Source organism: Cheilinus undulatus, linkage group 16, assembly GCF_018320785.1.
Source record: "Cheilinus undulatus linkage group 16, ASM1832078v1, whole genome shotgun sequence".
NCBI classification, from domain to species: domain Eukaryota; kingdom Metazoa; phylum Chordata; class Actinopteri; order Labriformes; family Labridae; genus Cheilinus; species Cheilinus undulatus.
In genome coordinates this window covers 36,525,231-36,539,995 of record NC_054880.1, presented here as the reverse complement: position 1 = coordinate 36,539,995, position 14,765 = coordinate 36,525,231, and the positions used below count along the sequence as shown (strand labels likewise).

General features: G+C 38.3%; 2 protein-coding genes across 2 annotated transcripts; both read right to left on the bottom strand.

Moving 5' to 3' along the window:
- Positions 1-386: 386 nt before the first annotated feature.
- On the bottom strand, positions 387-1,606 carry LOC121524311 (ladderlectin-like). The gene has a single exon (XM_041809645.1). It carries the CDS (start codon positions 1,532-1,534, stop codon positions 1,046-1,048), a length of 489 nt encoding a protein of 162 aa, XP_041665579.1. The 5' UTR covers positions 1,535-1,606; the 3' UTR covers positions 387-1,045.
- Positions 1,607-10,456: 8,850 nt separating this feature from the next.
- LOC121524133 (lactose-binding lectin l-2-like) lies at positions 10,457-11,233 on the bottom strand. Its single transcript, XM_041809359.1, has one exon. It carries the CDS (start codon positions 11,146-11,148, stop codon positions 10,669-10,671), a length of 480 nt encoding a protein of 159 aa, XP_041665293.1. The 5' UTR covers positions 11,149-11,233; the 3' UTR covers positions 10,457-10,668.
- Between the last annotated feature and the right edge of the window lie 3,532 nt (positions 11,234-14,765).

Sequence of the window (14,765 nt, the reverse complement as noted above, 5' to 3'; positions counted from 1 at the left end):
ATTCTCCTTTTATACCCAGTCATGTTATTGACCTGTTGCCACTTAACCTAATTATATGTTAAATTCTACTCCAGCTGTTTTTATTTGTACCACTTACTTTTCCAGCCGTTTGTTTCCTTGTCCCTGCTGTCATCAAATTTAAAATTTAAAAGCTAATATTTTTCATGATATTTGTAAAATGTTTGAGTTTCAACACTTAATATGATTTTTTATGTTCTATTGTGAATAATATACGGGTTTGTGAAGTTTGTGAATCTTTGCATTCTTTTTTTATTTACATTTTACACAACATCCCAACTTTTTTGGAATTGGGGTTGTATATGACAACAGTGTCGGGAGTAAAAAAACAAGTCTTGTTTTGATGTTTTGAGTCAAAATGTGTTGAAGAAGTGTGTTTGTGGTGGAGTCTTGTGATCTGTCATTTTCTGGGGGGATGATTTTATATCATACACTGTTATCAGAATTGATTAAATACTGAGGTTATCTGCATTTATCTTATATTAGTATGTCTATGTAGGCAGTGAGTTTTCAAAACAAACTTCATAAAACAGCTTTGATGACTGACAGAAAGGCTGGTATGGATTTATGACGTTAGAAACAAAAAACAAGACATCATCTGCATACAGAGCAATCTTTTATAAACTAGATGGTATATTTTCAATTTATCCATGGAAGAAAGAACTTTTTAAACATTTTACATTCCATTTGATCATACAGAGAAAAACAGCCTCTGATATGACACAGTTGAGACAGAACTGCAATCACCCTCCAGTCCAGTGTGTCCTTTGGACCAGGTTTCTTAGTTTTGGCAGAGTTTTAAACGAGTAAATAAACAAGTCTGAACAAACAGGCTTTTCATGGTTTCCAGTCATGCACTTTCATGGTAGAAAAATCACTTCCCAGCACTTGAGATAAATTTGAAACCAGTGTCAGTGATATAATTGAAGATAATTTAACACCTTTTAAAATAATGCTATATTTATTCAGTGTATTAATCTGTATCAGGCCAAAGTTTATAACATTGAATCAAACAACCTTCTAGTTGCTACGGACAAATTTTGCGGGAGGCGCAGACAAAAGCCCTTGTTGTGGAGCAGTCAATATCATTCCATTTCATTTCTGTATTACTATGTTCATGTGCACAGTGTTCCTTTCCTTCAGCGTTGTTTGGCTCTCCTTCAAACCACAAGACAAAGCCGACTGCAGACCCATCAGACCACATCCATTGACCTTCTTTGTGGGCATCACTGAGTCCAATCCAGGCCGATCCGTGAGCTTGATCGACGCTCTTGATCAGAGATTTGACAAAGTTCTGCTCCTCCAGACTGTGAATTGACACCAGGTTGGTTCCCACTGACACACAGTGGAGCTCTGCATCGGCCCAGGTCATGGGAGTGGAGACGTACTTGTAGCAGCGGCCGTTGAATCTGAACCAGAAGGCGTCGCAGTGACCCCTCTGTAGCTGCGCTGTCTGTTCATCTGAAGGACACACAGCAGCCAGAGCCAGAGCAAACAAGAAGAGGAACAGCAGCATGATGGTGTGGCAGTCTCTCTGTCTTTGGAGAACTTTGTAACGGTATCATCAGCGAACAAAGACACTAAAAGATCCTGTTTCTTTGATATGCCTCAGAGAGGGTGTTGGCTGTGTTGGTGTGATATCATTGGTCAAACTCACCTGGTAAACTCTTTTATTTACAGACAATAAAAAGTGACTGAGCATGAGACAAAAAAGACCACAAGCTGACCCCCAGGATGTCACATAAAACCTGTAATTTATTTGTTTCAGTTAAATCTGACAGCTTTAGAAATACATGTGGCTTCAGCTGTCAGAGGGTTGAGGAGACACCAGGAATGGACTGTTTTCTTCATTTACAACTGATAAATAAGAACAACATACCAAACATGAGCATATATTTATACTTCAACAATATTACAACAGTACAAAGCCTTCAGTGTGTCCTCTCTTGTGTTCGGATTTTTTTCTATCATGCAAACAACAATACAGTCATGACAACAGCGAGAAAATACTACAGACAACTTCCTGTCGGTTTCCTGTCCATGGACGCACGCTCTACTGCTGCCCTCTAGTGGCCATAAAACAGAACAAGTAGTTTCTACATTTCAAACAACAAACATCTGTCCAGCAAATTTGAGCAATATTAATTCAACACAGCCAAAATGGCTTGAAAATAAGAAAAATTTGAATGGCACAACATGTCTAGGATCTCTTAAGGGTTAAAATGACACCAGATTTACCACATCATTTTCTCCTCTGCATATTTCTAAATTCTGTTTTCTGGGGGCTGGATGGGAACATGTGAGGGGCCTGACATCCCCCTCAGGCCATCAGTTGATGATCACTGCTATAAGCTTTAATCTTTATATGACACCTCATAGAATATTGAAGAAAAATGTTTGTGACTGGTAGATTATTTAATCCATCAGCTACAGGGGCAGGTAAACAACAAAAGTTGATCTCCAACCTCTGCATGTTTTGTCCTCTAGAAACAACAGTAATAGGATTATAACCTCTGTGTGCACCAGTCTTAAAAAGAATGAAATGTAGTTTTAAATGTGTTTTATTCTGTGATGCAGATGAACTGTTGTAGAGTTTGCTTTGATTTTAATATCTGGCAGCTGTTGTATTGTGTCTTCATGTCCAGGGATCATACTAACTTTATCACTCCAAAACAGGCCTTTTCTATCACTTAACATGTCTTTCAATATGTTTATAAAATGCTATATTTATTTGTTTATGGTGATTTTCTTTAACAATTTATTGATCCCCAAGGAGCCCCCATATAAGTACAATACAATACAATACAAGAACTTTATTTATCCCTGAAGGGAAATTCAATCGCCTGGGATTCTCATCTGTTTACTTTAGAATTATACAGTCTAATTGCTGATGGTGTCCTGCAGCGCAGGGATAGGAACCGTTGTTTATTTGCTCATTGAGGGAGATATGAAGTGGATGATCCATGTTCCTCAGAATGGCCACCACCTTGCTCATTGTGCATCTCTCCACCTCATTCTCCAATGAGTTCAGCTTGATTTCCACCACAGAGCCAGCTTTTTTAACCAGTTTGTTCAGACGCCTTGCATCCTTGTGTTTTACACTGCCACCCCAGCAGACTGCAGCATAAAACCGAACACTTGCCACCACAGACTGATAAAAACATCTGCAGCATCTTTCTGCAGATGTCTATTGATCGGAGTCTTCTGAGGCAAAAGAGGCGGCTCTGCCCCTTTTTTGTAGATGAAGTCTACGTTTTTAGACCAGTCCAACTTATTATCAAGGTGTACACCTAAATATTTATACGATGTCACCACCTCGATGTCCACGCCACAAGTGTTCACTGGCTGAAGAGGGGGTTTGGATCTGCAGAAATCTATGATCATTTCCTTTGTCTTTGAGGTGTTGAGTAGGAGGCAGTTTTTGTGACTCCAGTCACTGAAGGCATTTATCAGATCCCTGTACTCGGCTTCTTGTCCATTTCTGATACATGCCACGATAGCAGTGTCATCCGAGTATTTCTGGATGTGGCAGGACTCAGTGCTGAATTTTAAGTCCGATGTATACAGTGTGAACAGGAATGGAGCCAGGACTGTCCCTTGTGGAGACCCTGTACTGCTCATTAATGTCCCAGAAACACAGTTCCCCAGCCTGACAAACTGTGGCCTTCCTGTCACGTAATCTGTGATCCAAGAAACACAGGAAGGATCCACTCCCATCTCTGTGAGCTTGTCTTTGAGTATGGTGGGTTGGATGGAGTTGAATGCGTTTGAAAAATCAAAGAACATGATTCTCACATAAAACTCCAGGTTCCTCCAGATGAGACAGGGCACGGTGAAGCATGAAGAGGATGGCATCATCCACTCCAATGTGTTCTTTGTATGGAAACTGCAGGGAATTGAGTTTGTCTTTGACCTCAAGCCTCAGTAGGCGTAGAATCAGCCGCTCCAGAGTTTTCATGATGTGTGAGGTAAGGGCAATAGGTCTGTAGTCATTTAGTTCAGCCGGACATTTGATTTTTGGTACCGGTACAATACAGGATGTTTTCCATAGAGCGGGCACCCGCCCCAGCTCAGGTTGAAGATCCTGTGGAGAGGTTGACACAGTTGCCCAGCACAGTCTTTAAGCAGCCTTGGACACACACCATCTGGGCCATCTGCCTTCCCAGAGCAAAGTCTCTCAAGCTCCAACCTCACCCCTGTCTCTGTGACAGAGAAGGGTACAGGTGCTAGAAGGGAAGTGGCTGCAGCTGTGGAGACATGTGTAGGAGACAGAGAAGGAGAAGGAGGAGCTATAGTGGGGATTTCCATATGTTGAGGAGAAGAAGGAGTAGCAGTGGAAGTAGGTGTGTCCACAGTGTCAAATCTGTTGAAGAACAGGTTGAGTTCATCAGCTCTTTCCACATCACCCACTGTTGGCTCCCTTTTCTTCTTATTGCTATGTCCAGAGATGGTACTGATTCCTCTCCACACGTCACGGATGTTACTGTGTTGAAAATTCCTCTCTATCTTCTTTTTGTATTCCAGCTTTGCCTTCAGTCTCCTCTTCAACTCATGTTGCACTTCTTTGAGACGTTCTTTGTGACCGTCTCTGAAAGCTTTCTTTTTCTGGTTGAGGATTGCCTTTATGTCGCTTGTGATCCAGGGTTTGTTATTGGGGAAACAGCAAACAGTCTTTGCAGGTATGACTGTGTCTCTACAGAAGTTGATGTACTCAGTAAAACAATCAACCTGTCTGTCAATGTTCATACTGTCCTCATCTGTTTCCAGCAGCACATTCCAGTCTGTTGATTCAAAGCAGTCCCTTAGAGCAGGGGTTCTTAACCTTTCTGACCTCGGGGCCCAACCTTTCCAGTACAGAGGGACCCGGGGCCCATTTAAATTTTAACACTGAATTGGTAATCATACTCTTGATCTGATTTGTATTCAATAGCTACATCTAATGTACCTCAATCAGATGGAAGAAGAAGAGGAAAAGAGACATGAGTGCTGCTGTGCTCCTGTTAATGTTATGAGTATTTAAGACAATAATAGAGAACCGTGCCTGTCTCTACAGCAGTGGTATTAAACCTTATTTTACTGAAGACCCACACTGTTGAAAAAAAAAAACTTTAGCGAGAGACACAATACAAACCAGGAATTTAGGGTAGATAATAGATCGGATTATCTTTAGTTGAAATGAAATAAAACAGTGGATTGGTGGATAATTATGAGTTTAAATGGGATACAAATGTCTGTATAATGTCAGATGAAACAATATGTCACTGATTTTTATTTTATTTTTTATTTTATTTATCACAGACATCAGGCTAAAACCTTGTATCTCAATTTTTCATGATTTTAATTTGTTTTTATAAATCAGTGCTATTGGTCAGTCTTAACTGTCAGTGGTTTTAACTAATTTTAAATCAATAAAATATGTTAAAAGATACATTTTTTTCATTCCCTGAAAAGTGATCATTTTGGAGATACCAATCTTTGGCCCAACACCAGCATTATGAAAGTTCCACCTGGCCTAAAGACTTTTTTAGATATTAGAATGAGCTGAGTTTGAGCTCTGAGATGCTTTTCAAAGAAAATGATGAATGATAGTTGGCTATTTGGGTATTTATAGCTCACACTGGGGCCTTTACTGGAGTTCGGTGGCTTCATTAACATAAAAGAGATACGTTATAATTTTTTTCCACTTCTTATTAATTCTTTAGTTAAAGGTGGAGGGGCCTCATGTTGGTCTTTGCCCTGGGCCTCAAAATGACTAAAACCAGCCCTGCCTCACACCTGCAGCTCTCCAGACACAGCTTTGGTTTTATATTTCTGCTCTTTTGACAATATTTATGATCATTAGTGCAGTAAAGATCAAATAAAACACCCACGTTTGGACAACTTTTACTAGATATGACGTTATCTCCACGTGTGATCCGTGTGAGTTATGCTCACTGATGACGCGCATTGGCACAATTGTCATAAGATCTGTGTGTGAGACTTTAGTTGCAGGCTGCCTCAGCACACAAGGTTTGTAACAGGTCCTTTTTATTCTCTTTTACCTTCATTCAGTACCCCATCGTGATGATGTCAAAGTAGAATTTTAGACATTTTTGCAAATTAATTGACCCCCCCCCCCCCAGAAAAATCACATTGATGAAAGTATTCACCACAGGAAAGCTTTTATGTTTTTTAAAAAAAAAATTTATAGAAATTCCAGGATGCTTTTATCTTATGTGTCTTTTTGCTTTTAGAACAGATTTCACAATAAATGGGAAAAATCAATGAGAGGCTTGAAAGATCCATGAAAATATTCTCAGGCTCTCTGATAGTGACACTGAGATTCACACTCGAAAGAGCTCATAACTTTTGATTTCACCATTATAGTGGAAGGTTTTAGGCAAATAAAGTGAGTTTACCAGGCTGTACTTGTATAATAATGAGTGTACAGTGCTTTTATTTATAGCCTGGATGACATTTGTAATAAAAATTACAATATCGTCTGCATAGAATTACATCTTTCATGTTGTTTTTTGCATTTTCACTTTACTAGTAAAACTTTAACAGAATGTACTGGCATCAGGTTTTCTCTGTAATGACTATTTCATAAAAAATTATGAACCGGGTAGCTTTTGTTATTTATTTATTTATTTATTGTATCAGTAGTGACCAGTCAGATTTAAAGAATAGTCCTACTACTGTCCTGGGAGTGTAATACCAAAGTTCAGACACTATCATTTCGTATCACTCTTTGTAAATTTGTCTCAAGCGTTGTAAAAGTGTTTAAGACTGTAATTATGTATTGTTTAAACTTTTTAACTTCACACCATGACCTGAAAACTGACCCAGATATGTCACATAAAAGCCTTGGCTGTGTTGATTTATGGCAGCTGTAATTAATGATGGTAAAAGAAAATACAGTAAGAGACTGTTGTTTACTGTTTACCCTTTAAAAACCTGTTACTTTCAAACAATTACAGCTGAAAAAACAAAACATTTTTATTCTCTCTTCATTCAGTATCCCATCATGACAACGTGAAAATAGAATTTTAGACATTCTGGCAAATTAATGAAAAAACACCTAAAATATTAGATTGATATAAGTATTTGTTACCGCCTCAGGATTTCACCTTGAGAACGGCTGAGAACAAAGACAGGAAGTCACACAGTCAAGAGGGTCTGGCTGCAGCCCTCGAGCAAAACTCTACGCTGGGGCATTCAGTTGGAAACCTCTATGCTGGGGTGAAACCTCTTCGCTGGGGCGTGATGTCATTTAGCATAGCCCCGTACGCTGGGGCAAAGCCCCAGCATATGGGTCTACGCTATTAAACCCTGACTGGTTCGGTATAGGCGTTTAAATCCGACTGGTTAGGTTTAGGGTCAGCCTGTCAGCAAGCGGATAGAGCTGAAATTTCGTCGCGGGTAATATACGTCACGCCGCAGCGTAGAGGTTTCGCCCCAGCTTAGAGGTCTCCAACCGAACGCCCCAGCGTAGAGGTTTGCCCGAGGGCTGCAGCCAGATGCCTCTCCACACAGTTGCTTGTGCAGCTTGTTTTGTTTATTAACAATAATCTAAATATTGTAAATATTCTCATATACAAATTAGTTATTGAGTCCTTTTTTTAGCAGTATAGTGCAAAATCACTATCAACTCACTGTTAAGGGAAGTATTTCTTAATAGACCACACAAAAAAAGCTTTCAGACAGTGAATTCACTGCTAACATATCAATACACCTTTAATAAAACCTTCCTATTAACAAAGGATCACATGTAATATAGGCTACAACAGTGTTAATCACCTTTCAGTAATAATTGTTGCTAGACTTATCCCCAACATCACATCCTTGAGCCTATGTGACATTTACTGCTCCATATTGTCATTAATTCACTTTAGCAACAACTTCCTGTAGCTTCAACACATTACTTAAACACACATTGCAATATGGCTACAGCCTACTAGCACAAAGCTCACATTTTAGCTTGAAAAAAACAAGTGGCTAATATAATCTTAAACTCACATTTAACAACATTCTTCAATTACACAGTCATTTGTGACATTTCCCACATAGTTTATTAATTAACCTGCTGGTATTCTGCGCATTTAAAGTGTACTTTTATATGTGTTTAACTAGTGATGCACGATAACTATTTTTTTGAACCGATACCGATAACCGATAATTTCCTACTCCTGATAACCGATAATAACCAATAATTTTTTTTCAATTGTTGATCTAACAAAATAAGTTTATTTGATGTTTTTATGCACATCTGGGGGTAAGAAGGGGTTAATATGTAGTGAGCAAAGATATTTATAACTAATTTTAACTAAAATCACTCATGTTTTTCAAAAAACAAAGAACTATTCTGACTTTATAGCTGTTATTATAGTTCACTTTTTTTAGTTAAACATTTGTGTATCAAGTACAACATACACAAACAACTGACATAGGTTTTCCCCCATACAACCAAATGATAACAGGCTGTTATGCTTAACAAATGGAGATATTTGGGGGTCTGGGTTTTTTTTTTTTTTTTTTTGCTTAAGCCAGAATTAAAGCAAGCTGATGTTTTACATAAAGATTAAAAATATACACTGACATAAGTCACATCAGAGATAGGTTAAGAATGTGAAGTCCACCGTGGTCTAACTGTATGAAACCACCTCAAACAGAGCAGGCAGATATACGTTTATGAAAGTAGCGATGGATCAGGAGACTGTCAGACTGATTTTGTTATTAAAACGTTGCGCCTTTTAGCTCTGTCAAGCTTTCTGCAGTTTTCAATGCCTGCTTAGGATCAGAGCTCCGCTGACTCGGTCCTGATGCCTGCGGCTGAGGCTAGTGGCTGCTGCCGCTTCGTTTTAACATCATTAGGATGATGACTATAAGTGACTTATAAGATCCGTCGAGGACTTCCTTGTACTCTTTGCAACCTTTGCAGGGCAAATTCTGCACACACGGTCATGTTATCCTCCCCGTAAATACTGAATAACGCCACCGTGATGTTAGCATTTTGGCACAGGGGTTGCTGCTTCCTCTTCTTCGCTGGTGCTTTAACAGCGGGTCGTGTACTGTGGCGCCACCTGCTGTTTCGGAATGTGTAGTCTCCTGAGAAAGAAAACAAACGCCAGCACTGCTGTGCTGACAAAAATATTATGTTATCGGGACTCATCATCATGTTATCGGACCGATAAGTATGACGTAATAATTTCCTGTTATCGGCCCGATAACTATCGACCCAATAGTTATCGTGCACCACTACGTTTAACAATTTACTAACCTGAGAACAAAGACAGGAAGTCACACAGTTTCTTGTATTGCTTGTTCTGACCTTTTCATCGCTTCCTAGCTCTTTTGCCTTTAGTCAGAAGAAGACTTCTTGTCACTGTGTGTGCTGAGCACCATCTCCTGGACAAACTGAGTATAGCACATAAGCTCAAGCAGTATTGGTCAATTCAGTGACTTTTCCGTTTATAAAATACACATGAATTCACACAAACAACAACTTCAACATTTTTAAAGACTTTTTAACAGACTTGTTAATTTAAATGAAATACAATTTCAAGACCTATACATATGACCCACAGCTTTCATTTCTATAGAAAGTCCAGGAAGTTTTTATTTTGTGTCTTTATGCTTTCAGATCAGATTTTACCATAAATGGGAAAAATAAATAAGAAGCTTTGAAGCTTTAAAAGATCAATAAAAATGTTATCAGGTTCTCTGATAGCGATACTGAGATTTTGATTGAAAAGAACTCATAACTCTTGATTTAACCACTACAGTAGAAGGTTTTAGGGAAATAAAGTGAGACAGGATGCACCTCATATAATCATGAGTCTAGGGGGCTTTTATTTATAGCTTAGATGGCATTTGTAATAAAAATTATAATATCACCTGTGAAGAATTGCATCTTTTTTGTTGTTTTGTGTTTTCACTTAGTACAACCTAAACAGAATGTACTGGCATTAGTTCTCTCTGTAATGTCTATTTCATTTTAAAAAAATGTGAACTGGGTAGCTTTTGTTATTCATTAATTCATTGTATCAGTAGTGGTCAGTCAGATTTAAAGAACAGCCTGAACCCATACCAACTCCTGGCCACCAGTCTGGATACACCCCTGCTTGTGTTGCTCCTCAATGTGTTGGTTGGGAAAACAGAAAAAAAAGTAAAGTAGACCTGGATTTACAACTCCAAAACACTCCTTCTTTCAGTATGTATGCTTTGAAAACTCTACATGTCTTTGTTTCAAGGTAAATATTTTAGACAATTGTTTGATCCTTGAGGAGTCCAGGTTGGAGCAGATGAAGCTGTAGCGTGAAGATCTCTAAATCAGTTTACAGTCAAGTTAAAGTGTTTTCTTCATTCCACATTTAATTTCCACATTTGTTTTCCAAATGAAATAAACATGAGTATCGAATGAGCAGTAAACAAACACAAGACACTTGTCTTTTCACCATTGATTTCAGCATGATTTATTCAGTTCAGCCTACTAAGATTACAAACACAGATAATTTCAATAATTCTAAAGAATTTTCTTTGATCTGCTATACAAGCAGCAGATATTTGTGAGGATACACATTGCTTGACTTGCCTGTGAACATACAGAGGCACAGATGAATGTGTGTACTTAAGCAATCCCTGCTTAGAGTAGATTCAACATCTTCTCTATTAACAAATGCGGGTTGCACAAACAAAAGCGTAATTGTTGCCGCAAGATATGTCATTCCATCTCAAGAGACTGCACCAGTTCATGTGTGCACAGTTCTCATTTCCTCCAAGATTGTTTGGCTCGTTTGGACACCAAAACGTAAAGTTGACTGCTGTCCCATCTGACCAGCGTCCTCCACTGCTGTGGATGTCACTGAGTCCAATCCAGGCTGGTTTCTGAGTAGGGTCATGGTTTTTGATAAGGCTTTTGACAAAAGCCTGCTCCTCCTGGCTGTGGATGGACACCAGGTTGGCTCTCTGTGACACACAGTAGAGCTCTGCATCAATCCAGGTCTTAGGAGTGGCGACGTAATTGTAGCAGCGGTCGTTGAAGCTGAACCAGAACTCGGGACAGCCTCCACGCTGTACCAGCATATCAGGTTCTTCTAAAGTAGGTGGAGCAGCCAGAGCCAGGCCGAACAAGAAGAGGAGCAGCAGCATGATGGATGCTCTGTCTGTCTTTGGAGGACTTGATCTTCTCTGTGAGGGGATATCAGCAATCTTTCAAGTGCTCACAAATGTCCTTCCTTTTATTTGCTTCAGGGTGGGAGCTTACAGGCAGTGTGATATCAAAGGTCATTTTAATTTGACAAACACCATGATCTGAAATCCCTCCCATATATGTTACATAAAAAACATGGCTGTGTTGGTTTGTGGCAGCTGTAATTAATCATAATTTAAAAAATACAGTAAAAGACTTCTGTTCATGGTATACCTTTTAAAAACCTGTTAATTTCAAACTTCCTAAACAGAGTAAAACATAACATCTTAGTCAAAACCAGTATTCACAACTTAACCAGAGAAAACAACCACAAACAACACTCAACATCAGATGATTTCACATACCATAACAATGCTCCTTTTTTACCCAGTCATGTTCTCGACTTCCCTGTTCATAATTTTTTGGAATGTGTTGCCGCCATCAAATTTCAAATGAGCTAAAATGAGCTGTGAATAAAATACAAATTTATGAGATTGGCATATCATTCTGTTTTTATTTACATTTTACACGGCGTCCCAACTTTTTTGTAATTGGGGTTGTACATGACAACAGTGTTGAGAGTGTTGTATACACCTTTTGAAGATTAACAGAGAAAACATTTTTACAGTATAAAATAAGTCTTGTTTTGATGTTTTTGAGTCAAAATATTTTGAAGAAGTGTGTTTGTGGTGGAGTCTTGTGATCTGTCATTTTCTGGGGGGATGATTTTATATCATACACTGTTATCAGAATTGATTAAATACTGAGGTTATTTGCATTTGTCTTATATGATCATGTCTGTGTAGGCAGTGAGTTTTCAAAACAAACTTTATGGAACAGCTTTGAGGACTGACAGAGAGGCCGGTATGGATTTATGAGGTTAGAAACAACAATAAGACATCATCTGCATACAGAGTAATCTTTTATAAACTAGATGTTATATTTTCAGTTTACCCATGAAAGAAAGGCCTTTTCAAACATATGACATATCCATTTGATCATACAAAAAAAAAAAAATCCTCTGATATAACAGTCCAGTGTGCTCTTTGTCCTTTGGACCAGGTTTCTTAGTTTTGGCAGTTTTAAAATAGTAAACACGTCTGAACAAACAGGTTTTTCATGGTTTCCCATCAGCACTTTGATAGAAAACACTTCCCAGCATTAGTGATAAATGTGAACACAGAGTCAGTGATACCATTGAAGCTGTGTTAACACTTTTTGGATAATGCTACTTTTATATATTAATCTGTAATCAATTTCACTGTTTTATTTTCACACTACAACACTGTAATAGATTCCCCTTTACAAACAGCAATGATATTATTCAGTAGTTGATGGAAATGCATCAGTGGGCATTAGCATTCTCTGAGATGATTGAGATGATTGAGTTACATATCATCAATATGAGAGATATATGAGAGAGTGACACGGAGAATAAACAGAGAAAACTCTGGCTTATTCAGCCTTTAAATTTCTGAAGTTCATTTCCTAAGGTTTATAGCGTCTGAATATTTTGTTTTGTTGTTTTTGTGCTAAAAGAGAGTGAATTGAATTCTGTTAAAGTCTGTAAAGTCATGCTCAAACGTTGATGCTGTGACCACGTTGTAAACCAATGCTAAGTAGCCTAGCCTGTTGCTAGCTGAAGGAGAAGAGTGTGTGCATGGAGGAAAAGTTTGGCTGCTCTGGGTGTCTGAGTGGGTGAAGACTGTTTTCTAACATGCAGCAACATGGGCATTTGAGTAGTTATGAACAGCTGTAATCATCCATGTGTTTGTGATAAAGCATACAGAATCACAAACACACAGACTCTTCTTCATGGACTGTTTTATTATTTTGAAGATTGATGTAAAAATATATATATCCTTCCTCTCACACAGATTGACTTCTGTCTGCTCTGTGCTGCTGCTAAATGTCTGTGATAAGGATGAAAAAGTTCCAGTGTACATACAGATGTTATTTCATGAACTTTCTTATTAAAGCTGAATAAATGTCACATTTATTTTGACCAAAATTCAAATAAAAAAAAAATCATAATTTACAAAACACTCAACATGTCTGCTCTTCCTGTCCTGTGTCGTCCTTCACTGCAGTAGTTCTCAACCTGGGACCCCTTTGGGGGTCATGAGACACTATGGGGGGGTCACCAGACATTTCAGTATTTTTGAAGTTGAGCTGTTTGTGTTTCCCAGCAGTGGAGGTGGCATTAGCCTTTAGTGATTTCAGTGAGCATTTTGTTTCCCTGTTCATAATTTTTTGAAATGTGTTGCTGCCATCAAATTTCAAATGAGCTAAAATGAGCTGTGAATAAAATACAAATTTATGAGATTGGCGTATCATTCTGTTTTCATTTACATGTTACACACTGTCCCAACTGTTTGGGAATTAGGTTGTACATGACAACAGTGTTGGGAGTGTTGTGTACACCTTTTGAACATTAACAGAGAAAACATTTTTACAGTATAAAATAAGTCTTGTTTTGATGTTTTTGAGTCAAAATGTGTTGAAGAAGTGTGTTTGTGGTGGAGTCTTGTGATCTGTGATTTTCTGGGGGGATGATTTTATATCATACACTGTTATCAGAATTGATTAAATACTGAGGTTATCTGCATTTGTCTTATATGATCATGTCTATGTAGGCAGTGAGTTTTCAAAACAAACTTCATTAAACAGCTTTGATGACTGACAAAAAGGCTGGTATGATATATGAGGATAGAAACAAAAAACAAGACATCATCTGCATACAGAGTAATCTTTTATAAACTAGATGGTATATTTTCAATTTATCTGTGGAAGAAAGAACTTTTAAAATGTTTTAGACATCCATTTGATCATACAATAAAATCAACCTCTGATATAACAGTCCAGTGTGCTCTTTGTCCTTTGGACCAGGTTTCTTAGTTTTGGCAGTTTTAAAAGAGTAAACAAGTCAAATCAAACATGTTTTTCATGATTTCCCATCATGCACTTTAATTGAAAACACTTTCCAGCATTAGAGATAAATGTGAACCCAGTGTACTGAATGGTATGGCATAGCAGTACATTTCTGACATGCTCACACACTATCACCCAACCAGGTTGCTCAGATCTTCTGGTATGGGCCTTCTAAATGTGCCTAAAGTAAAACACAAATCAGGTGAAGGTGCATTTAGCCACTATGGAGCTGTTCTCTGGAATAAGCTGCCAATTGACCTGAGGTCAGTAGACACTCTAAGTTGTATTAAGAGTGGTCTGAAAACACTGCTTTTCTCTTATGCCTTTGACTGTTAGATGAAGTACAATAACTTAGCATTTTGCCTGTGTACTCTAAGGAGTACACATGACTTGCACTGTACATGGGTGTGTGTGTGTTGGGGGGGCATTTGCTTGAATTGCTGATTGCTTTTTCTGTTTGATATAATTTGTCATAATTGGCAGATATGTTACTATCTTCCAAACAGAAAAACTAGAGTTGTGAGGGCTACATTGAGTTCCACTCATGTTCACAATCAAACTAGATATTATTGACAGCCTCTAGAAGTGTTTTAAAGCCTTAAACAGTTTCACTCTGTAGCATCAGACACACTCAGCCTTGGAGTAG